The sequence below is a fragment of the Pinus tabuliformis genome, chromosome 2_2 (assembly GCF_031772625.1).
Source record: "Pinus tabuliformis cultivar Carrire ecotype Pingquan chromosome 2_2, CPIR1, whole genome shotgun sequence".
In the NCBI taxonomy this organism is placed as follows: Eukaryota; Viridiplantae; Streptophyta; class Pinopsida; order Pinales; family Pinaceae; genus Pinus; species Pinus tabuliformis.
Window position 1 is genome coordinate 1,220,342,306 of NC_142300.1, and position 26,463 is coordinate 1,220,368,768.

General features: G+C 39.3%; 1 protein-coding gene across 3 annotated transcripts in view; it reads right to left on the reverse strand.

Annotated features, from left to right (window-relative positions):
• The window catches only part of LOC149197887 (uncharacterized), a 408,075-nt gene that overhangs the window by 52,503 nt on the left and 329,109 nt on the right, over positions 1-26,463 (reverse strand). For all 3 annotated transcript variants that reach the window (XM_089406020.1, XM_089406021.1, XM_089406019.1), the window contains 7 exons: positions 13,544-13,666; positions 13,373-13,456; positions 13,011-13,195; positions 12,714-12,852; positions 12,333-12,392; positions 12,143-12,247; positions 11,846-11,981 (listed from right to left, as the gene is read on the reverse strand). In XM_089406020.1, coding sequence (XP_089262146.1) covers positions 11,868-11,981; positions 12,143-12,247; positions 12,333-12,392; positions 12,714-12,852; positions 13,011-13,195; positions 13,373-13,456; positions 13,544-13,666 — 810 coding nt within the window. In that variant the 3' untranslated portion in view covers positions 11,846-11,867. The remainder of the gene's footprint in view (positions 1-11,845; positions 11,982-12,142; positions 12,248-12,332; positions 12,393-12,713; positions 12,853-13,010; positions 13,196-13,372; positions 13,457-13,543; positions 13,667-26,463) is intronic.

Consider the following 26,463-nt stretch of genomic DNA (forward strand, 5'->3'; position numbering starts at 1 on the left):
GTAGCTCGAACTTCCGTTGAATGTTCCACGCAATCCTTGAAGGGAACTCGTGGCACTAGAAGAGGGACAAGTGGATGAGTGAGGTGGAGTGGTAGGAGATCACTTTCCGCCTCAATCTGATGTAATCTCAAGTCAAAGTCGACCGAACTAGTGACTCGTCCTTGAAACTCGAGCTATCTCCACAAAAAGTACGAGTTTATCTTTGGAACTCATGGTCCCTCAAGAAATTCAATTTCCCTTTTTTACCATATGTTTCTCCTTGATTCTTGGTCCATGGTGGAGTCCACATCACTTTCTAACTCAACTTTGACTCTTGACGAATTTCCACCCCATTTCCACATCATTTGGCATGTGTGGATATTTATTTTCTCTAATTTATTTAATTCTTGGCTCAATTTATTGCCACATCTTCCAATAGACCTAGGAAAAGTGGGTTTTGAGGGTCCATAACTTATTTTTCACCCCTCAAAGTGTGTCTTAGTAGAAAGTTGAGTAGAAGTGTAATTTTGAGGACACATGCTCCATACAACTTCTCCAGAAGTCACTTATTACAATTTACCATAAAAATTTATTAAAATTTCTGCGTTGCGAGAAATTTTAAATTTTTTTAAAATGACACCTAGACCTAATCAAATTCGCGAAACTTTACGAGTGATCTAGTATGGTAATATAAACTGACTCTAGACACTAGGACTCACCCAAGGCCTTGTCATCAAGCCGCACTCTGGCTTTGGGGTTATAGCTTGGAAGAAAAAACTCAATTAATTATTAAGTGCTAAAAAGTACCAATAATTAACCAAGTAAAAAAAACTTCCCAAAATAAACTCACTTGATGACAATGTCCCAAGTTACTTAGGCATGTTACATGACTTGATTCATCACACTAGCATCACTTTACAACATCCCCGTAGGGCTTGCAGAATCTGAGTACAATATAGAAGAAAAGGAGGATTGAGCTTAAAAGCTCTAGCGATCTCTGAACTCTGATGGTACATGGATCCTCTGGACATATCCTTGGGCATGGAGTCTTCAATTCTTCAAGTATACTTCAATGGTCAACACAGACAAATTGAACTTTCTTGCAACTGCAACTTGAAAATCGAACCCTTGCCCAGCGATTCGCATTGTCTGGCTAGGCATTGTGCAACCCTAGAAAATTTCGACCTGCTACTCCCTCTGAACAACAATTTTTTTTCTCTTTCGCTTTTGAGCTTCCTTGTCCATCAAATATGCTCTAATACCATGTGAAAATTCCTCTGGACAAATTAATGACCTTGTTGTGCATGGAGTCTTCAATTCTTCAAGTATACTTCAATGGTCAACACAGACAAATTGAACTTTCTTGCAACTGCAACTTGAAAATCGAACCCTTGCCCAGCGATTCGCATTGTCTGGCTAGGCATTGTGCAACCCTAGAAAATTTCGACCTGCTACTCCCTCTGAACAACAATTTTTTTTCTCTTTCGCTTTTGAGCTTCCTTGTCCATCAAATATGCTCTAATACCATGTGAAAATTCCTTGAAATGCAACAATTTGAATTAATTCTCCTAACTAATTATTTAGTTTATTATATTTTTTATTAATATCAAATTAATGACAATGCGGTTTCTTCACAAAATAAAATAAACGTTGTGGAAATAAAAATATTGGAAACTGAGAAATGCTAGCACACAAAAAAAATATGACACCGTTATTTTTGGACAAATGTCCTCAAAAAACCCAATGTGGGAAAACCGATGCAACAGTGAGGGTTTTTATTATTATGCAACAACAGAATTTCTGAGTACAATAAAATGTCACCAAACTAGCGATTCTACCCAAGAGAAATACTAGCAAAAATATACTGAGGGATTTTACCCTCCTCCGAACAATCCCAACACCTAACTACCTCTGAAAAGAAAGCCATCCACTCTGCTCTACGCAAGCCCTACACCACCCCAACACAGACCCTCTCATGCTCAACCTATAATTGTTGCCAATCAAGTCATTCTTCTTGCTACTGACTGGGACACTATCTCTCTGGCACTCAAGAAAATCTTCCTAGCCTCTGGAACTGAAAACAAGCTTCTCCTCATCTTCGAACTGCTCAATTGAGGCTCTGCACTACCCTCGTGCAGCCTCCTAGAGAATAATTTTGGCCTCCTCTTTCTACCTCTCTAAAACTGGAATCTCCTCTGGAATACTGCTATGTTGCCCCTCTACCACCTACTACTCACCTACTGCCTCAATTTCTCTTGTTGAATCACATGCACAAGAAAATCGAACTACCTAGACAACAGAGTATGTGCACTGGTGTGTTCTCCATCTACTCATCGACCTCTTCTTATAATCTCCAGTTGGGACTCCAATGACCACGATTACAACTTAATCGATGGCTGGGATCGTCTCCAAGTCGGTCTGTGTGAGTTTCTAGAGAATTCTCACCTTGCTCAATTAATTCCTATTAATTAACCATTTTTCCTAAGTTAGACTTTAGAAATTTTTAATTATGGTCAATTAATTTAATTGGGCCATCTCTAGGTGGAATTTCCAGAAATGATTTCTGGCTTTGGAGAACTCATATGTTTTCGCCTCTCTACAAAGTCTCAATACTAGAACACCATCTTATGCTACAAAAATTAACTTTCATGAAGAAGACCCTGGTCTTCCTGGAGTAGTCATTAATAAAAATGACATAGTATTCGTACTCACTTAATGATACGAAAGACATCAAACCACACACATCAGAGTGAATCAAGTCAAGTACCCCTGCTACCTTGCTATCACTGCTTGGGAAGGTGGTCTTGGTGTACTTTACCAAAGCACACATCTTGGTGCTATGTACTGAACTTTGGCAATCCTATGACAATCTCTCAATACTCTCAGAGCCCTATGGTACAAGTGGGCCATCCTCCTTTGCCACAACTCACATAGATCGCTGGTGGTAGTGGTTGAAACTAACACTCTAGTAGACTAAAACATGAACCTGTAGATTTCCCATGGTGAACCCAATCACTCTAGCAGAAGTGATACTGGATCCCCTAGAATACATAAGAACCCGTCCATCACGAAACTCTACGTCACATCCCTTGTCCTCAATCATGAACATTGATATTACATTCTTCTTCAACCCTAGAACATACAAGACCTTTGTCACTTTCAAGGGAGGTTTTGACTCCCTCTGAAAGGACACGGTCTGAGCACCAACTGTTCTGATCATGGATTCATCTACAAGCACCACCTCCAAACTCACATCCCTCTATGTAAGACCTTTAAAATGCTCCCTGACCCCTGTCATGTGACGTGAAGCTCCACTGTCAATGTACCAAACGCCAGAGGATATGACACTCGTAGCAAGACTGGCCACCAAGGAAAACTCCTTGTCAAATCTGGTGGCAAAATCATCTACCCGGGTTGATGCTCCAACACCCTTTTTCTTCTTCTTGGGACATATCACTGCATAGTGCCCCATCTTCTGACAATCAAAGCATCTCACTTTGCTCATGTCTTTCTCCTTTGTTCACCCTTCTTCTTGCCCCCACTCGAGGAACCCTTGATCTTGTTCTTGCCTTTTGCTGCTAGGGCAACATTCTCTTCATCTCTCTGTAGATTTTGGGTAGCATCGGATGTGCTCTAGCCATGAAAATTGGTGGAGAGGCTAAAGCACATGAGATCTCCAAGACCCAGAAATCATTTTGGAAAATTCCATTCAAATGAGGAGTTATTAAAATAATTAATATTTTTAATGAGTTCCTAAGTCTAAACTTAGGAAAATAATAATATTAATGGGTATTAATAAAGATAAGGATGAGAAGATTCTAACAGATAAGGATAAAGTCTATTTTAACCTTAGCCGTTGATTAGGGACTTAATCTTGGTTGTTGATTCATTAACAAGAAAAGTATAAGAGAAGACTTGAGGGTCAGTTGGAGACACACCAAAGGGAGACCAGTCAGTTCGATTTCTAGAGCAGGGTTTGCTGAGAAATTCAAACTAGATTGCAGTGAGAGGCAGCGAGTACATAACAGAGAGGCAGGGATAGTACCGGAGGACCAACGCAGAGATCAGAGAGGTAGACGTAGAGCCAATCAGGAAGACGCAGAGGCAGCTGGATTGCGTAGTGACTAGAGGGCCTGTGTAGGTGACACAGAGTGGCCAAGAGCTGACGTAGTGAGGCAGAGTGCTGACACAGAGGGTCTAGGAGCTACGTAGAGGCCATCTGGAATTACGTTGAATTAAAGGAAGCGTCGGAGAATTTTATGGTATTATTGTTGTGTGGCTATCTCTGTTGGGTGAGCCAGTTTGGCACCCTAGTTGCACTCAAGAAAAGATGATAAATAAAATCCTCCTCTGCTGCACCGATTTTCCCGCATTGGGTTTTTCCGGGGACAATTGTCCAAAAATAACTGTGTTCATGTGTTTGATTCTTGCGCATGTATTTGTTTCTGTATAATGGTGTGATATCTGTAGTAGAATTTATTTAATATTTACTGAAGGGATTTTATGAATAACTTATTGGAAAATAAGTAGGTAAAATAAATCAGTTGCTGCAGTAACAAAATTATCACATGGTATCAGAGCAAAGAATCAGAGACAGGAAGGGAAAATCAATTATGGGTCGAGATCATGATACAGAGGCATCTACATTAGGAGACTCGTGCACATTTTCACAAAATTGCACAAGAGATAGAAATTTCGATTTCTCTATGTTGACTTCCATATTGGAAGAAGAAGTTGCTTGTGTAACAAGCTCTGCATCATCAGAGGTATGGTATATAGACAGTGGAGCCTCTTGGCATATGACAGGAATCTGGGAATGTTTCTCAGAATATCAGGAGGAAAGGATGAATTTTTAGATCACCATGGGAAATAAGGCAAAGTGTACTCCAATAGGAAAGGGTACCATAGTTTTTCAAACATAGACGGGAGAGGGGTTTTGAGCTACCAATGTGTTGCATGTACCAGGTTTTGGTGTTGTTGTCTCTCCTATGCAGGCCACAGATTTTAGGCACACAAACTGAGGCATTCTGACCTCTGGTTTGACCAACGTTGACTTTCCTAGTTTGTAGTAGCAGGTTTACTTCAGATTGTCTACATTTGACTGGGTTTTTCGGACTGTTTATGGGCTGTTGGAGGCCTAGTTGACTGGGATATTGACCTAGTATATTGGAGGTCATTTCTATCTTGTTTGACCAGCTTTGATTTTGCTGGTTAATGTTTGCTGTTGCTGTCCTAAAATTACATATTTATGTATCTGCAGTATTTCTCTCTATGCTAAACTATTGAATATTATAGAAGAATTGATCAAAGGGTTTTCCGTTTGTCTCTGGCTAGCTGCTACATCTGGTGTCTCTTGTCTTGCTTGTTTTCTATCGATCTATTAATGTTCTATCAGCACTCTAATTTATGTTAATGTGATTGCTTAACAGTGGCTAATAAGAAGAAATTGAAGTAAATTGCACTAAGCATAGAACATACCATAAATTAACAAATACTTCATCACCTTCATGGATGACCACTCTAGGAAAACTTGGATTTATTTTCTGAAAACCAAGGATGAGGTTTTCTGTCAATTCAAAGAATTCAATACTCTGATGGAGAATCTGACAGGAAAGAAAATAAAAGTTTTGCACTCAGACAATGGTGGGGAATATGTCGATAAGGACTTCACCGATTTTTGCGCTAGGGAGGGCATCAGAAGAGAGTGGACAACTCCTTACAATCTGGAGCAGAATGGAGTAGCGGAAAGGAAGAACAGGATTATCATCAAAGCAGCTAGGGCCATGATGTATGATCAGGATATGCCAAAATTCCTGTGGGCAGAAGCATGCAGCACGACAATCTATGTCCAGAACAGAACTCCTCATAGGGCATTAAGCAAGATCACTCTAGAGGAAGCCTTCACTGGGAAGACCCCTGAAGTCAGTCATTTCAGGATATTTGGGAGTTTAACATATTGTCGTATACCCAAGGAGAAGAGGAAGAAGTTGGATCAAACTGCAGAGAAAGGATATCTAGTGGGATATAGCGAGAACACTAAAGCATATAAAATCTATCTTCCAAGGAGCAAGAAGGTAGTAGTTCGACGAGATGTGAAGTTCATGTAAGATAGGGCCTTCAGAAAATCTCAAGAAATGCCTTCCAAGGAGCAGTCAATAGATGAGCCATTGGTCAAACCACTTCAACCAGCGAAAGCCAAGAATTCTCCTTCACAACAAGAAGAATCACAGGAAGAGGAGCTAACAAATGCCCCTACCACCAGACGAAGAACGAGTCGGGAACTCCGACAGATTCTATGGGATGCAGAAGATTTCATTGATGCACCAAGAAACAATAAAAGGGAGTGAAGACAACCAGATAGATATCACGCCTTAGTAGCTCAAGATGGGGAGCCTTCTAGCTTTCAAGAGGCCGCTCAACATCAAGTTTGGATGGATGCGATGGTAGAGGAGTACAGCTCTATAATGGTGAACGATGTCTGGGAAGTAATGTCTAGACCTCACGACAAATCAGTGGTAGGTTTGAGATGGATCTACAAGATTAAATACGCTGCAGACAACAGTGTGTAAAAATACAAAGCAAGGTTTGTGGCTAAGGGGTATGCTCAGAAGGAAGGAATAGACTACAAAGAGACCTTCGCCCCAATAGCCAAGTATACATCTATTAGAACCGTGATATCTCTTACAGCACAGATGGAATTGGAGATTCATCAGATGGATGTCAAAACGGCATTTCTGAATGGTGTGATAGAAGAGAAAGTATACATTGAACAACCAAAAGGCTTTGAGACACATGAGAGGAAGTCTCATGTATGTAGATTAATGAAAGCCTTGTATGGGCTCAAACAGACACCTAGAGCATGGTTTGGTCGAATTGATGGCTACTTGCAGAAGATGGGGTTCGTCAAGAGTGATGCAGATCCCAATCTCTACTATCTGGTTGTAGAGAATGAGCCTCTAGTCCTAGTATTATATGTGGATGAATTCTTCCTAACAGGATCATCCAGGCTCATCGAGGACTGCAAGAAGAACCTAGCCACAGAGTTTGACATGAAGGATTTGGGACAGATGCATTATTTCCTGGGGTTGGAAGTTTGGCAACAGAAGGGTGAAATCTTCCTTGGACAAGGAAGATATGCTACAGAGATCTTGAAGAGATTTAGGATGCAAGACTGTAGGCCGATGGCTACACCAATGATCACCAACTGGAAGAAAATTGATGCATCAGAAGACAAAGATGTTGATTCCACCTGATACAGGGAGCTCATAGGATCCCTGATGTATCTGGTCAATACCAGACCAGACATTTGTTATGTTGTTAACACCCTCAATCAGTTCATGGTGGAACCAAAGAGGGCTCATTGGGCAGCAGCCAAACATGTTCTCAAATAGATACAGGGAACAGTCGATTATGGATTCTTGTACACCAGAAATAATGATATCAAATTGAGTGGGTTTACTGATGCAGATTGCTCTGGAAGTTCAGTGGATCGGAAAAGTACCTCTGGGAACTGTTTCAATATTGGATCAGGGATGACCTCGTGGTCCAGTAGGAAACAGAAATCCGTAGCTCTGAGCTCAGCCAAAGCAGAATATATGGCCACTAGCATAGCTTCGTGTGAAGCCATAAGGCTTAGAAAATTGCTTGTAAACCTATTCAGAAGAAGGATAGAGGCAACCAGGATCATGTGTGATAATCAGAGTTGCATCAAGCTCTCTAAGAATCCAGTATTTCATGATCGGTCAAAGCACAATGATATTCAGTGTCACTTTGTCAGAGACTGTGTCCAACGAGGAGCTGTGCAGTTGAGCTACATTCCTACAAGAGAGCAGGTGGTGGACATCCTTACCAAGGCCCTTGAAAGAACCAAGTTCGCTTATTTCAAGGAGAAGATGGGGATGGTAAAGAATCCATTTCGATAGCAGAAATGGATAAGTATCGGGTGTTGCAATGCTATGAGCAGCATGATGCAACATTTGAGAAAGAGTTGCAATGCAGATGCAGTGTTGGGAAGAAGGACCAACAGCAGCACGGATGTAGAGGGAGTTACAGTACAAATGTAGCAGTGGAAGTGGTAGAGCCATGGGCAGCAATACAGGAGGCAGTAGTGCAAAGGATGTTGGGCAGCAAGGCCAAGCATCAGCACAGGTACTGGTGTCGGATGATCAGGGTGATGCTCAATGGTGGAGTATTACTAGAGCACATTCCTCACTAAGAGGGAGCGTTGATTTGGGGTAGCATTGGATGTCCTCTAGCCATGAAAATTGGTGGAGAGGCTAAAGCACACAAGATCTCCAAGACCCAGAAATCGTTTTGGAAAATTCCATCCAGATGAGGAGTTATCAAAATAATTAATATTTTTAATGAGTTCCTAAGTCTAAACTTAGGAAAGTAAAAATATTAATGGGTATTAATAAAGATAAGGATGAGAAGCTTCTAAGAGATAAGGATCAAGTCTATTTTAATCTTAGCCATTGATTAGGGACTTAATCTCGGTCGTTGATTCATCAACAGGAAAAGTATAAGAGAATACTTGAGGGTCAGTTGGAGACACCCCAGAGGGAGACCAGTCAGTGCGATTTCTGGAGCGAGGTTTGTTGAGAAATTCGAACTAGAGGTTTGGATTGCAGTGAGAGACCGCGAGTACATAACAAAGAGGCAGGGATAGTATCGGAGGACTAGCGCACAGATTAGAGAGGTAGATGCAAAGCCAATTAGGAAGACGCAAAGGTAGCTGGATTGCGCAGTTACTAGAGGGCCTGCGTGGGTGATGCAGAGACACCAAGTGTTGACGCAGCGAGGAAGAGTGCTGACGCAAAGGGTCTCGGAGTTGCGTAGAGGCCAGTTGGACTGACGCTGAGCTTAAAGGAAGCACCGGAGAATTTTATGGTATTACTACTGTGTGTTTATCACTATTGGGTGAGCCAGTTTGCCACCCTAGTTGTACTCAAGAAACGCTGATTAATAAAATCCTCCTCTGTTGCACCGATTTTCCTGCATTGGGTTTTTCTGGGGACAATTGTCCTAAAATAATTGTGTTTATGTGTTTGCTTCTTGTGCATGTATTTGTTTCTGTATAATGGTATGATATCTGCAGTAGAGTTTATTTTAATATTTACTGAAGGGATTTCGTGAATAACTTATTGGAAAATAAATAGGTAAAATAAATCAGTTGCTGCAGTAACAGAATTTTCACACTCTCCCACCACACTGCCCACCACTCTTGGAGATTTGTGTAGGAATTTACAGGGTAAGTTCCTCAGAAAGAACACCAAAAGGACACCGCTCACAACCAGATCTCAAATCAATACACCAGTATTTTTGACGTGGTTAAAACCCTCAAAGAGGGAAACAGTCCACGGCCTGAGCCAACGTGGCCACTTCAGGCAATTTATTAATCAAAGAATGAAAATTTACATAAGCTTTCTCTCATAGACGGATTACCCGAACAATGACCCTCCATGCGCTTTAAATAGAACTCATGGACCAATCAGGTGTCAAGCCACGGATCAAGTGTCGGTAATACCGAGGAGAGAGTGAACCGTCGGATTGTAAGTTACAAAATGTACAACGGTAAAGGAACACACTTTACCCAACTCTATACCTAACTCTATACTAGACCAAGTTGAACTTAACTATTTCCTATGTGTCGGAATATCCTAACAATTTGTCTTATCTCCTCTTAATGGAAATCATCCCACATTCTTCCCCAATCTAGAAGTTTCTCATGGGCAACTATTCCATCAATGAAGGCATCCCAACTCGGTGTAAAAGCACTCATGGCTGATATAACCAACTGCTCATCAGAGATGGTTTCACCCACAACTGCCAACTCGTCTCTTACTTGAGTAACCTTGGTGAGTTATGAGGATATAGTGTTGGTTTAGGTCATCTTGGTTTGCCTCGGTTTTTCCCACAACACCATATTTTTATTCTTATTACTGCTTTGGAAACGTTTGATTAAAGTTGCCCACATCTCAAAGGCATACGTCATCCCCAAAACAATGGGAATAAGGTGGTCTTTAATAGCATCTAGAAGGAAACTTTTGTCTTTCACATTCCTCTTGTTGAAATCAGCCAATAGTATTGGATCAGCGAGGGGAGTTACTGTAGTCTCAACAATATCCCATAGCTCAAACTCCTGAAGCACCAATACAAACCTCTCCTTCCATGAGCTGAAGTTTTCAACCCCACTCAACCTATCTTCCACACTCAACCGTGTTACCATGACCTCAACAACCCAACACAAAAAGACTCAGATCTGTCCCAAAGGTAAACCTAGCTCCCTCTCAACCACACAACCCTATTTAAACTTGCTATTTGGTCACTGTTTCTCAGCAGATCTGCTCGCCACTAATCTGAAACGATGTTGAAGTTTGCACCTGTAAATCCCTCCCAGTTTCAAGTTTGGTTTTCACATCAAGTTTAATGTCCTTCCCATCATGATTAGAAGCTAATATAAACTTGAATTCAAATCTCAAAGGGAAACACAACATATCTACTCTACTTTTCACATTTGTTGAGAAATCACACAATCCTTCATGAAATTTGGACACAAGAAATTTTGGTCAAGCTAACCATGAAAAACCCCGAAGGGAAAACCAGTGAGGAAGGGAGATTTTATTTTTCTTAAGAGAATTTTGGTACAATAGTACAATCAACAATTAATACAACACAGTTATCTCAAATCTACCCCATCTTGCCTTGAAAATCGTGTTGTAGCTGTCCTGGATTTCTGTAGTACCATTGTCTCGAAATCTATGCCTTAATAACCACAATCGGTGTGCCACTCTGTTAAGAAATCAATTTTCTGTAGCAACATTAAATGCTGTACTGTATCCTCAATTTTCATGACTAAAACTCAGCTTGAAAACCACTCAGTTACCCTGAAATTTACGCTGAAGGTACAACACGACCTGCGCATTAAATGCTCTGATTTTCCTCCTCAAAAATTGTGCCAACAGTCCCTAAAAAATTCGTTGTATGATCCAGTCAGCCTGTAGTATGACTTGCACAAAAAATCGTAACCCATTTTTTGCTATTTGTCTCACCTGTGTTGTGCTACCTGCCTGGGAATTCATGCCCTCTCAACAGTATGATTTCCTTGGGAAATGTGCCCTCCGAAGGTTGTACGATTTGTCCTCTCAGCCACTTATTTTGTCTTCTTCTCCTTATAGAAAAAATCAGCCTCCTTCCCTGCAAGTCGACTTGGTCTCCTCTCCTCTCCTTCTCTTTCTCTTCTCCAATCGCACACATGGAGAATGATTCTCTCAAAGTGCCTTTTCCCTCCTTTTGTTCTCATAATGAAGAGAAAGACCTATCCCTAAGATCAAGGGGCAAGTTTAGATCTTAGCCTCTCTTGATCAAGGGTGGAGATCTAATCTCAAAATGACCCCCTCAACTCCCCCTTTTTATTAATTGACCCTCCTAGTCACACTTCAATAACATGGAACTGTACCATGTACTTTATGACAGTAATTTTTCTCATAATGTCACTTTAATAATAAAAAGTACAATGTACTTTCATAATCTCACAAAGTAACCAATAAAATGTCACATGGCTTTAATAAATTCATAAAGTCACTTTTTCTTCAAGGGGTTCACTTTACCACTTTTCCAAGGCTACTAAGCACAAAGCACTAGGAAACACCTCCGTGGTACCATTTCTCAACATGCATGATAGTAATGAAATGACTTTAAAAATACAGCTACAAATTGATCGTTAAACATGAACATATTCTTAATGCACAATTAAGAACACAGGTGCAATACTATTTTAATCAAAAGTATGATTGCTTGGTATCAAGATGTCTTTTAAAAAGGTAATACCAAAATACAGAGTTGAGGTATGGATTTCAAGGGTTACCTCTTAAAAGGTGTAGCTTATTTCACATGAAATAACTTAAAGTGATCACCTTCCTTGTTCCACCTTCTCCGTATTGCTCATTCCATTGCCGCAATTCGAGAATACTTCGAGCATCTGAAGAGACACTAGAACGAACCTGACAGAATAGAGAAACATCAATATTACAGTTTCCTGCATACTCAGGAAGGAATAACACAAGCAAAGAAAATGCTACTTGGACCTAAAACTCATAGGTATGAAACGGAAAATGCAATTTCATTCCATAACCCTACAGTGTACTGTTCTCATAATTATCACCTTTTCCATGGCTTGTCGCATATCAGACATACTTATGGGACGGAGTTCAGGTGTTTTAGAGGTTAGAGGTGGAGGCTGTCCTTCAGATTTTGCTTTCTCTCTCTCCTGTATCAAATAAGCAAGCAGTTAACATGATCCAACAAAAAAAGAAGTTATGTTTAAATTTTAAAACAGCCTAGTGCCTGCATACCTTACTTTCTTGATCTAATAGCTCACGAATTCGTTGATATGCAGCAGTTGTGCATAAGCTCTGTAAAGATGCAAACCAGATCAGCACTACTTGAAAGATGTGAAGTCCAACTTAGCATTCTGTGTATGAATGAAATGAGGTAACATTCTGTGTATGAATGAAATGAGGTAACATATTAAGTAAAGATCTTGGGGAACCGAAATATCAAGATCTTCTTTAACTAAAGGCTTCTTGATCATCAATTAGTTCTAGCTCCATAAAATGTAGCATATAAGGCCTTTTAATTTTCCTGTCTTAAGCATCTCCCTCCACATCTATCTAACAGAGAGGGTGGTTCTCCAAAATAGAAAAGTATAAGAACGCATAAGCAACAAGCACCACCTTCAAGTCGCTTCCCGAGTAGCCATCAGTGGCAGCAGCCAATTCCTCTATATTAAAATCTGGTGCCAAGTCTTCATCTACTAGGATGACCCTGAGGATTTTTACTCGGTTCTCAGCATCTGGGAGATCAACCATTAACCTGCAATGTTATAGATCTGACTATGTGAGTGCTTTCAAAGTCATCAAACATGATTCTTGGCAAGTTTTCACATCTCCTGACATTATAATGTAATAAAACTCAAACTCATCCGCAAAAGAATCTAATATAAACGAATATATGTTAAATATGAATTATACCTCCTTGGAAACCTTCGAATGACTGCTTCATCTAGATCAAATGGACGGTTTGTAGCAGCAAGAACCAGCACTCGTTCTTTATCCCGTGTCCTGAGACCATCCCAACTAGCCATAAATTCATTCTTTAGCTTACGCATAGCAGAATGCTCAGAGTCCTTTCCTCTTCTTCCCAGCATGCTGTCCACCTGCAGAAAAACTACTTGATTTAAATATTTTAACACCAAACATGAAAAAACAATCCTATTGCTTAAGATGCTAGTATTCTAGGAGACATTTGAAAATAGTCTAAAGACAACCATAAACATATAAATTCCAAAGGAAATATTGTTGTGATATATGACATGAACACCAGCCAAGCTTACCTCATCGATAAATATAACACTAGGGGCTATTTTATTAGCTAAAGTAAACACCGCCTTGACATACTTCTCTGCTTCACCAAACCACTGCAAATACAGCGAAGTATACAACATCATTTAAACTAATAGAATCTGAAGACTGCTGATAAATGAAAGCTAAAATATTGTGCACACCTTTGATGCAACTGTCGACATTGAGATATTTATAAAATTTGCCCCTGCTTCTGTGGCAACAGCCTTCGCAAGCATTGTTTTTCCAGTTCCAGGAGGACCAAACAGAAGAAGACCTCTGCACGGCTGTAAAACATTCAGAAATTTCAACTAAAGTCAAGAAAAAGGAATAAAAGCGGTGAAAATCATCAATACAGACTGTGGCTCAAGCAGTCTACTCATTGCATTATGCATCTGGTAGAATTCATATCCAAAACAAATGGGGAAGTTTTCTTCACAAAAAGACATTTTACTAAAGGGCACAAGTTTTTCAGTTGAGCAAAATTCTGGCTAGTTTCCAAAAATGTTGCCAGCAGCTTTTGGGCTGCGGAAGAAAGGTGGTCACTATTAGAATATTTGATAATGGTTATGTATTTTAATTCCTCATATAAGAGTAAACTATAATATGTACATTGAAAATTGTGCATCTTAGACATTCAAGGCATATAATTATGCATTTTAGATCACTTTAATTCATTTTTTTGTTAAAGACTAAAGTACAGCAAGATTTATTTTTTTTACTAGACAAATTGACAACTGGGGCCAGTTTTGTACTTGTGTGACATGGGGTAGATTCTGACTACTACCACTATAACCTCTAGGTGCCTATGTATGCCCCTTCTACAGACACGGGTAAGTCGGGGGGATTTGAACCTCGAATCTCTTGGTACATAATAGTTCATTTTCATGGCACTTGCCAATTGAGCTAGCAAGATTAGCTAGCTGTAATTTTGCTTTCAACACAGAAACATAGAGAAATTTCAGTGTTTGCTAGTCTAGAATTGTGCTAGGTTGCATACCCAACACTTACATAGAGTTTTGCATCATTTTCCCTGTGTTTTCAGTTATTAGTGTAATGACCCACCTAGAGTTATAGGGAACATAGACATATTAGCATGCATACGAGACATGCATATGATAGCTACATATGCATGTGTCGCATGCACTGCACTAGTATCCATACTAAATTAAGAAGAATTGAAAATTCACAAACAATATACAAGAATTAATAAATGAAAATATTAAACTAAATACCCAACTCGCAAGAATATATGAAATACATTAAGTAAGGTATTTATGTGTCTGCCATCATCTTAATAGGTAACTATAGTTTATTATACAAATAAAAAGATGAATGCAATATAGTATACAAGTTCAAATGGAAATATGATCTATACAAAATAAAATAATTACATATAAATTAAAAGCATATATATATATATATATATATATATATCAAAAGGGGGACAAAAAATATATATTATACTCAATAAAAGCAATAAACGAAAATGTGTTTTATATATGTATATATATGATACAACTTAAATAAAATTATCCGATATAAAACAAAAAATAATTATGGATTATATCATACCTAAACTAAATAAAGAAATGAAAGCTTGCCGCATCATTAACATTTAAGGAGAAGGCGGTTAATATTATATGACATGTTTCAAAACAAAGGAGATGGTAAAACTTGTCACCTGGAGGAAGGACCACCATGGAGGAGTTTAACCGACAAATAACCGACTGTGATTTGGGAAAGGATTCGATGAAGAGGTGGTGAAGGGGAGAACCTTGGGGGGAGAATATAAGGAGATGGAAGGAGATGAGGAGAAGGGGGGAGGAAAGCGGTGAACCCCAGGAAATGAGCTTCAGATCAGAGAAATTTGTAACAGTGAGCCTTTGTTCTTGGAGTTTTGGGCACGGGGCCAGAAGACCTCAATTTTGAAGTCTTCTAGATTTGGGAACCGTATAGGTTGATCGCAGATAGGCTGGGAGGAAAAGGGTGGGTTTGGTAGCAGAAGCGGGAGTAACATTTGACCAGAAACACCTTCAAATGAATAACCAGATATTCTTCTGCATCCCAATTATCAAATTCTGGTTCTAATTGCATGTATGAGTGATTTAGAAATTTGGGTACATTTCTGGAATGGTTTCATTTAATTTCTAATTTAGGACACAAATTTTACATCTCTGGTTTAAAAAAAATGGGTATCACAAATAGGTCATCTTCTTCTTGTTGATTTTCATATTTGCTAGCAAATAAGTTTAGGACAGCAAGCTTTTATTTTGATTTAAGCATTACTAATCATTTTTTTAATTGTCAATTAACTCAAAAAGTCACCTAGAGATTCCCTCCATGATTAGCAACGACTAACATGAAGTGCAGAGAAATAGTATGTGGTGGCAGTGTTGTTTCTAGTTAGCTTGGAACCTTTGAATTTCAAGTGATAACAAGTAGCAATTTAGATTTTCCTAGCTCTCATTGTCTATAGATGGGATCCCCATGAACAAATCAATAATCCACATACCATTTACATCCTCCTAATCACAAAAACAGTGCCTGTTGAAATATGTAACTAGGTTCGGTCTTCATAATGACATATATAATGTTGATTTTATGTATTCAATGGAAAGAGAAAAATACATTTATTATTATTGTTCTTGAGATATGGGTTTCATGCTCAAGGGAAATTTACTTTAGGTCAAGCTCCCAATGAGAGCTTCTAGGATTTGTCATTGAGTCTATAAAAATCAAAAGAGTCATTGTCAAGTATGAATAACCCTTCTTGGGCATGTTACATATTGTAAGAAAATTTATTTGAGTCAAAGTCAAAGTCAAATACCCCTCCAAGACCTTGTCAAATGCAAAGTATCAAGTCGGCCTACAAAGGAGCAGTTGTCCTTTCTAGAAGGTGAAGTCAGCCTATTTGAGGGCTCAACAAAGACTATATAAAGAGGAACTCGGCCTCACTCAAGATACACTCACTCAAGCATGTAAAGGAGTTCGATCAAGGAAGATAAGGAAGCCAAAACAAGGAGAAGCAAGAGAAAGGAAGATCGAAGCAATTATAGGTCTGTTTTGGGTCCTTCTCCTCCACACATGCGAAGTGTTAGGGAATCGTTTCTGCAGCAGTAAGCACGAAGTTGCAATCATCTTCGCTATATTTTGGACTAAGAAAGGTCTCTTCAGCAAGCTGAGTTGACAAAGAAGGGAAGCCAAGTAGAGCGAAGAAGAGAAAAGGGAAATTCGTCCATCTTCAAGCCTCTTATGTTTCCGAGGGTTTCTGCAGAAGAAGCCATAATTGCAAATCTGCAACAGCCAGCCGAAATTCTGAGTTAAGGGATCGAAATCTGAAGCAGTGAATAAGTTTGACAAGCATTGACTTCAAGGAAGAGAAGTTCATCAAGGAGAAACTTTGACTTGGCCTTGGAGGGGGTTTTGGTCAAGGGTCTAGGTCTTGGAACTCACCAATTGAAGATTCTATAAGAAGAAGAATTCTGTGGGTTTTCCTCTCATGGCAAAGAGGTTTTGGCCCTGGATGATCACCTATATCTTGTGTCCTTTGTCTCATTGTTCTTTATTGTCTTTGTTATTTGTTTGATGAAAAGAACACATAATAATAAGCAACAAGTAATGAAGTAAAATTAAAAATACATCACAAACAGTTATCAAGCTAAGAGAAATCATCTCATCCCACTGCCCTAGATTTCTCAACATGGTATCAGAGTTAAGGTGACAAGTCAAGTAAGGGTAGCTCATCAAAGGACCGAAGTTCTAGAAGATTATCAAAGGCATCAAAGCATCAAGAAGATCCTCTCATCTCCAAGCCAAGGACTACATCATCATCTTGAAGGAAGACATCTTCATCAAGAAGGAATCAATCAAGCATCTAAGCACAAGCTAGAAGAGCGATAAAGGAAGACAAGAAACCTGTTTGATAGCAAAGAAGAAAAATCGAAAAGTTTGAGTCTTGAGACTGTTTTGGGCCTCCTACTCTTCACACGTGCGAACAATTTCAAAGCTACAAACTGCTGTTAGGAAACTGAGTTGCAGTACCATCAAAAAATTAAGAATTGATGTCAATAAGGACTGTTTTCAAGGACTGAGTTTACAAGGAAAGAGAAGAAAGTCAAGCGAGGGAGTAAGAAGGCTAATCTCACCATTTTCGGCATACTTGTGTGGTCTAGGGTTTCTGTAACAAGGGCAGAAAATTGCAGAAGCTTCAGATAGGCCGAAGTTGCAGTAAGAAGAGGTTGAAGTTGCAGTTAAGGAATTGAAGACAAAGAAGAAATTGCTATGATCTTTTGAAGACTAAAGTTCATTGCAAGAAGGAACGAGAATCTGAACTATTGTTACATGAAATCAAACCTTCATCAACCACTGATTCTAAGATCATATCACCCTACAAGTCATACATGTGGTGGATCTCTGTCAAGGATTCAAAACTACTAAAAGTTTAAAATTTAGATCTCTCTATCTCTGTGATAGCAGAGATCTCATCTTCAAAGATATGTCCTTGTGACATCACTTCTCTACTATACTTACAAGTTCAAATCCTGTATTTACCAAGTTCATGCAGCAGTCACCTATCTCATACATATCTGATCGCTGTAATGAAGTTTGAAAGATTCAAGGAACCAGGCCTGAAGCAATATAGTCATCAAGCAGATGTCGAAAATGTAACAAGTGATATGCTTACAAATATCACTTGTATGAAGATTTGTGAATCTATAGGAAAATAGATCCAAGATCAGTGAACACAGTCTCTATGGTTATCATATACTTGGAAGAAGCAGCAAGAATATCTCACACCCAAAATCAGATCAATAAAGATGGTATCTGGAATTGCAAGTCATCCCGACAAAGGTAAGTAACCATAAGGTATGTATGGTATATTTTAAGATATTTTGGGTTGAAGATATGATTCTAGGGTTTGTTAGTATTCTAGGGAAAATGAACCTAAGCTTGACATAAAGATGGAATAGAATCAAATCTAGGGTTTGAACTTTAGAAGCTCTAGGATGACCTCTTGATTGCATGGAAACCCTAGAAATCTTGGTATCATGTTTTCGTCTTGTATTCCTTGCTTGGGGTACTTGTTAACTTATATTGCAAGTACAAGAAGTAAAGTTGGATGGGCTGATCCTTTGAGAAACATAATGGAAAAGAGGGAACTATACACACTCTTAAGATCCTCAGACTCTATTCTATGGATAGCAAGGAGAAATAGAATCTCTGCCATGGTTAAGGAATTACAGTCAATAGAGTATGATGGGATGCATCACATTAAAAATGACATCATGATAGCATACGATTGGAGCATGAGCTAATGTCATCATCATAAAGAGCATAAAAGATAGAAATAGAAGTCTATGGCAGTCACCTATAAAAGGATGTAGTTCTTGGTAACCTCATTAGAAGCATAAGTAGTACTTATGGGAAGAAGAAATCCATCTAGTATAAAGCTCATCATACATCATTCAAGAGGAGCATTTTCCGGATGAGGATGATCAAGATCCTCCATTGGCATTGTCATTAAAAGGTCCACCTATTGGAAGAAGCAATTGTCTCACCTTCTATGGGATTCATGGAATGATGGTATGATATCATAAGAAGTGTATCAGGTCAAGATGATTGAAGATCTTTCAATCAAGGAAGCTGCTGAAGAAAGTCTAGATGACCTAAAGCAAGAGATGAGGTATATATGCACGAATTTAATTGAGTCATGTCATATAGTTGCAAATAGCATAGATAAATGCTCCACCTAATGAGCATGATCAAGAGAAAGGGATCTCCTCCTTTGGAAGAATGCATGAAGGCATGGTTCACATATTGACTAAAGATGAAATCAACATAATAAGTTCTCATATGGAATATGAGGTGGTTGACAAAAATAAAGGAACTATGGATGGAAGTTCCTGAAAAGCAATATGGAAGAAAGTAAGGAGAGATCGTGAAACGTGCAACTATGGTCATCAACATCTGTTGACTAGAAGGATTGACCGTGACATCTTCATGAAAAAGGTTTGTAGACTCCGATGCAGTCTGGAAAAGAAAGAGACCCTTGACATTTAATATTTGTTTGGAGATGTGTCAAATGTATGCAGGATATTGATGCAAACAAGGAGATGCCATGATGAAAGAACAATCACAATGGTAATTTTGATTTAAATGTTCATTTCTTTAAACAATATCTGGATGGGCTAATGCAGGGCTACCAAGGAAAGAGATGTAGATGTCATCTACAACTGGTACTCATGTGGTAGGATGGAAGATCATGAAGGAAACATGACATGAAGAAGGTAGCAAGGCATGAAATAAGACCAGATATGGACAAAATGATCACTTTCCAATGAAATGAAGAATGACATGACTGACATAATTCATAAATGAAAGTGATGGATGGTTTGTGCCCTACAAAGATGTCCCAAAAGATGAAGGCTCCATATCAAAGAAAATGAAATTCATGACATCGAAAGAGGGAGCCCTTCAAGCAGCTAAATGTCCCATGATCTCCACCAAGAGAGTTGTTAGAAGCAAGTCCCTAGTTAAGAGGGAGATTGGGTACATTCCTTTTATGGAATGGGTTGGTCATCCTTGGTTAAGAGGGAGTGACAGATATGGTTCTCTACTTCATGTGTCATGCACTAGACCAGGACTAAAAGTCGTAAGTCTTAGTGCAGGCCATGAGGAGAGATAGACACATCATTCCTATCTTCACTTAAAAAAGAATGGAGTATTGTGTAAGTATCTGGCATCCGATACTCTCTGACGATGTGGTAGGGCATCCAAGATAAGAGTAGTCGTAGAGGACCAATATTCTTTGAGGACGGGGAATCCAAGATAAGAATAGTCATGTTGGAACATACTCTGAGAGAAACTGGGTGGTGTATGTTCCGAAAGAGACAATGATGATAGTGTCTATAAATCATTGGTCTCACCAGCATTATGCTCTGATTTGTGGAGAGATATAGTTGTTAGTAAAGACCTTGTTATGCGACAATGTTGGATGATATTTTGCTATACAAATGGGTTACCAATCCAACTCTTCTTATGAGAATTCTTCAGATTGACAATGTCCAAGTACCATGTATAGATTATGAATACCTCCCTAGTTAAGAGGGAGTGTTGAAATATGTAACTAGGTTCGGTCTTCATAATGTGTTAAAATTGGCAACTAGGGCCAAATTCCACTTTGTATAGCTCCTCTGGGGAAGATAATTGCAGCATTGAATTCCTCTCTTCAACTGGACCAAAATCGATATAAAGATCGTTAAATTTGGACAAGGAGAAATGGGTTTTTGAATTTATGTAAAATTTCAGGGTCGGCCTCTTCTTTATGTCAGCTCACTGAACCCAAAGGTCACGTCTCTTCAACCTCACCAAATTGTATAAATGAAGGTGCCTCCACCCTCATTTCGGCACATCCATTTTCTCTCCGTTTTCTCTGAAATGGCCGTAGAAGAGGATGATTTCCAGCGAAGGTATCAAGGGCTAGTTTGGGATTTGTTTGGTCTTCTTCATGATCCAAGTTCTTCAGGTAGGAGGCCGAGGTTGCTTAGAGTAAGTCTGTTCTTATGCAATACATGCTTAAGGGCTATTCTGGACTGCGTCTTTTCTCTTGCAGGTCACAGTCCCTCTATGAATATTACAGGGGTTCAACATATGTTACAAGAAGGATATGATGCCTATATTTTAGCCTAGCCTGGACCGCACCTACAGCAAGGAAGATCAAAGTACTTTGAGGGTGATTTCACAGGGTTTCTGCTGTAAGTTAGGGATGATACGTGCTCTAACCAGAACTGTATGTCTGCCTAGATTCAACCTGTTTTGGGTGTCTTATCTTCAGTGCAAGAGGCCACATTTATTGAACCTGGATCAAGTCAAGTTTGTAGCTTCCTTGACCATCATTGATCTCTGGTTAGGGCTGAAGAATGAAGACTGAATTTGAGTGGGCTATCTCCTCTATGTTTGGACAGTGTTAAACTCGGCTATCTTCTTCATATCTGGACAGTAGTATTCGCAGGTCTACTTTGACTATGATTGTACTCTCTCTCTCCTTCTCTGAACATTTGATATTTATAATAAATAAGATCGCTCAAGGGTTTTCCCTGTCTTGGGGTTTTTCCCTGGCTTGAGCCAATATGTGTGTTCTCTTGTCTTGGCTTGTCTTCTGCATTTATCGTCTACGTTCTTTCTTCAGTTACTTTCAATGTGATTATGGATTATGTGATTGCTAACGGATCTAAATTAGAATTGTAAATGGCCTACTATGAAACATTGAAGTAATTGTTCAAAGCAAAAAACGCATCATCGAAATTTAACATGGTATCAGAGCTCAGGTGAGGGCAAGCCCAAGGAAGAGAAAGCAATCACAAAAATTGTGGACAAAGCTCCATAAATGCTCAGCTGTAATAACGCCAAACTAAGGATCTCTGTTATAAGGGAGAGTACCCTTCAAAGTTGAGATCTTTATCAAGGTCTATAAGTTACCATGAGGAGCAGTATCACAAGCATTCAACGCAAATCATAAGACTCTTAGCTCTCTCGGCCCCGAGGAATCCCTGAAGATCTAACGAGAGACAGAATTGAAAGGGGTTTCTGGTTATGGTTATTGAAAGGGTTTTCTGGTTATGGTTATCTCTTGGGTTATGGAATGATAAGGGATTTATTTTATTTGGATATGGTTGCTGGCAGACCTAAACTTTCGGCCTATGTTATGAACCTAATCTGAGGGATCCATTACAGATACCTGTAGCCTTTGATTTGATAGAATGATGGTATGAAGGTTGGTTAAATTCGGTTTCTGAAATATCTTTACACCAGGAAAGGTCATTACAGATGTGGGCAAAATTCTGAAACAAGTCATGAGGAACAAAACTGATGCTATTTGCTTGGCTTGATATTGATCTGGGAACTTACTTTAATAGAAAAGTGCAGATTACTTATGGTTTCCTTGACAGCATACATGCATATAAGGTATGTCATGATCCAAATCTGAATCTACAGATCTGAAGCATACGCAAGCTTCTTCTGAAGCGTAAATTGTCTTGAAGGAACACAGTGGTTCTTATAGTCGTTGGTTTATGATGGGCTATATTGGTCACTGTTCTGAAATATCAATGGCACAATCCTGTGCGAGAAGTCTAGGGACAGAGGTTTGTTTAATGTCGTGGTTCTTATAGTCGTTGGTTTATGATGGGCTATATTGGTCACTGTTATGAAATATAAATGGCACAATCCTGTGCGAGAAGTCTAGGGACAGAGGTTTGTTTAATGTTATATATCACATCAAGGGCTTCATTATTAATTAAGGTATGATATGTTGAAATCTCCCTTGCATAAATATTGTGACAACTTTTGGAGATCTAATATCTGAATATCTCAAATATCATTAGCTCCCTATCATTGAAATATCTCTGTGACTCAAATCCTCAGGAAGTAGGGTTTTATGCGCAGTTTCAAGATTGGTAAGATTGACTGTGTATTCCAGACTATAGCAGTGGGCATCATAAGACTTTGCAACTATTGAAGGAATCTGACCTATTTAGGAGAGAGTGTTTTATTGCCAGCAGTAAAGGTGTTATTGTCAAGAAGCCTCATTGTCTTCCTTAGCAGAAAAAGGCCTTATCATAAGCTGTGTAAGGGGTTTTTTTTGCTATCATTCAGTTTTCTTGTCATATCATTTCTGCAGCAGATCAAAAGAGTGTCTTACCTTCTTGCAGCAGGCTGTAAGGTCTTTTTTTTTGTGCTGCAATCTCCATACATGTGCATGATGAGTGAAGTAGAAGAGATCCATGTTTAATTTTTTTGTTAATTGGAATGCACTGATGAAAGGCTGTGGTTAATGATCAATACAGGTATTTATGCATGGTACACATGGTTCTTATGATTACTCACTGGTACGCAATTTGTGTAATTGAAGGCTGTGAGTAGAAATGATTGGCTTGGCTGTTGTGCGTTTAAAAAGGGCAAGGAGTGATCTAACTTGAAATCATGTGTATGAAGGACTGCTATACACTGTATGACTTTATACGCCTAATAATGCACATAGGTCTATTAAGGCAATGCAGAATCTAAGTTATATGTGCATACAGCTAGTGAAATCGACTGTACATAATAAGGATAAAATCGTGCCATTGTATGCTGACATATTTGCAGTGCAGGGGTGATATTGATAGAATGTATTTGTCATGTTGTTGTAGTCCAGAGCCTGTTGTTGAGGTCTGGTATATATAAACTTGTTCATTAACCAGAAGGCTGAGGACAGGTTCTGAGATCTAGACACTATTCCTTACCAAGATCTTGTGCATGTGGTAGGATTGGAATATGTAACACTGTCAACAAGGGAGAATAGTGTTGTGCAGTATGTATGCAGAATCCATTGACCAAGTCATGATTTTGAAGGACAGATGGCCTAATCCTTATCTAGCAGCTGAAGCAATGGAAGTCTATACAGCCCCTTTATTCTGGTACCCTTAAAGTGTGAAAGCCAAAAGAAAAAGTGCATGGCACTCTTGAAGTGGGTCCTTACATCAGCCCTTATCAGCATGAAAATCGAGGTACCTTGAAGAAAGTACATACAAGATCTTTGTAATGTTCCTAATGGAAATTTTACAATGATAACAAAGGCATGCAAATACAATAACACAGAAATTTTCAGAAATAAATACACATGAACCAGAAATTTCTGCAAATCCCCAAATGGCCAACTTTTTATTAATAATATCCGTTGTGGTACAATGAGTTGGAGAAAGTTCACCTGGGCTTGCACAAGGCAAGCTACAAGCACCAGGTGATGAGTACAAAGAAGCCCAACAGCTGCAATAACCAGCTCTAGAAAACTACGTTGTTGCTCCAAGACTGTACTGTTGCCTGACTTTGCCCCCTAATTTGCCCACTCTAGAGTGCCCAGAAAATTCTAGGAATTTGGAATTGTGATCCTTGCCTAAAACCCAGAAAAACCCAGAAAAGATTTCCTTTGGTTCCAACCTTCAAAAATTGACCCTTCACAGCTTGGCCCTCCTCCAAATACGAATTGTGTTGTTGTGACTAATCCTGTCAATCTCTGCACTCCCAACTCCAACAATCCTCCTCAAATGGACCTCCAAATGATCTCCCAGCTCCCTAGCTCCAAAATCCACAGGATAATGTTGCCCCAACAAATCTCACTCCAAGGACTGCGCAGTCCCTACGTTGCTGCTACTCTCCCTGCTCTGCGCTGATGTTACTCTCCCGACTCTGCGCTGCTGCTACTCTCCTTGTTGTTGGAACTCAACCTCCTTGCTATCGTTTTCCTGCTGCTGTAACTCAGCCCTACTGCTGCTACTCTCCTGCTATTGTACCTCAGCCCTCTTACTGCTCCTTTCCCTGCGGTTGTAACTCGACCTCCTTGCTATTACTCCCCCTTCTGTTGTAACTCGACTCACTGCTGCTGGTACGAATTGGAACGAAGTAGAACTCCCTCCTAGGGCTGGCACTCGAAGTCCACTGAAGCAAGGGTTGAGATCTCTACTCGAAGACACTCATGTGCTAAACAACACAAAATTGGCTCAGCTGATCAACTAAGGCAAATTAGATTTTCAAATAGACAAAAGACCCCTATTGCTCCCTCATTCCTTCCTTTTATAATTGCTGGCCATGCATCCCTTGTGGGCCCCTCCAATTTGATTTGCCTCAAGGAATTTGAATTCCTTCTTCCCCAAATGGGTACTTCATGTGGGCCCCATATTCCACTAGCCATTTAATTTTCTTTTTCTCTAATATTGGTGGCTTCCATTTCTCCCAAAAATTAAGTGGGGACTCCCTCAACCAACTTTCCCTAAGTTTTCATGCCAAAATATTCCCAATGCCCAAATTGTGAAATTGAGAATTCTTCTTAAACAAAATTAATTTAATTGGGGACATTACAATCTTATACCTCAGCGAGTACAATGAGAAAAAGGATATTGTGGGGACCTTGATTAGGTCATTGAGCTCTTTAATGTGTTAAGCCTAAAAGACTATCTGATGAATATGAAATATGGAAGATCCCTCCTCATCATGGATGGGATAACTTAATTCATTGGTCTCAGTCATCCAACAAAGGAAGACAATGCAGTTGTTTTAGGGACAATATCATAGTACCCTGCGAAAGGTCTTTCACATAAGCTCATAAAGCAAGGCTTCGAAGGGAGCCATAAAATCCATGACAGTATGACCCAATGATCTGATGTTTGCTGATAAAGATAGTCTAGACAAATGATGATTATGATTGATCTTAAGAAAAGGGACAGGTTCCAGGTGGATTGGTGATAATGTTTTTTGACATAACCACCTTCCTTATATTCAGAGGGAGTCGTCTTTTTTTATTTGAGCACCAATGTTGAACGACTCATACTTGTATAAGCCTCGTCTGGCCATTGACTCATCGACTCGTATAAGACTCGGGAACGACCAATATAAAACTCGTATAAGACTCGTCAAAATGCAAAAAACCTTCAAATATGGTAAATTTGAAGCACAAAAAAGAAACTAATGACAATTCCAATCCTTATAAATTATAAAAACCACAATATATACAATAATTCATAACATCATCTCATATCTATAAAAGTACAACAAAACATATTTGATTTTTGTAAGCAAAACATTTAGATACTGAATGAGAAAAGGAATCATGATTCCATAATTAAAATAAAAAATGACAGCAAGTTCAAAATTCAGATACGTATGTCATAAATGATAAATGATTGTCTCATAACAATCGCGAGTCTCATTAGTCATGGATGGCCATGCCTATAATAAGCCCTTGTGGAGCTAATAATAACATCGGAAGGCTGAAGCAACTATGAGGCAAGTGTATTTGGAGTCTCCATTTGAGATGGCAAACTATAGAGATCCTCAGTCTCTTCATCAAGCCAACTCAAATCAGGGGACTCCTCCTCCACAACCCAATCAGACTCTAAATCAATAAAATTGGATATGTATCCTTTGGTTGCACTTGTTTAGTGAGCCCTCCTCAGCCCGCAGGGCCCTGTCGCTGAGTTTCTCAGCCACACAGCGGCCCTATGTGGCTGACAAACTCAGCCACACAGCAGCCCTATGTGGCTGACAA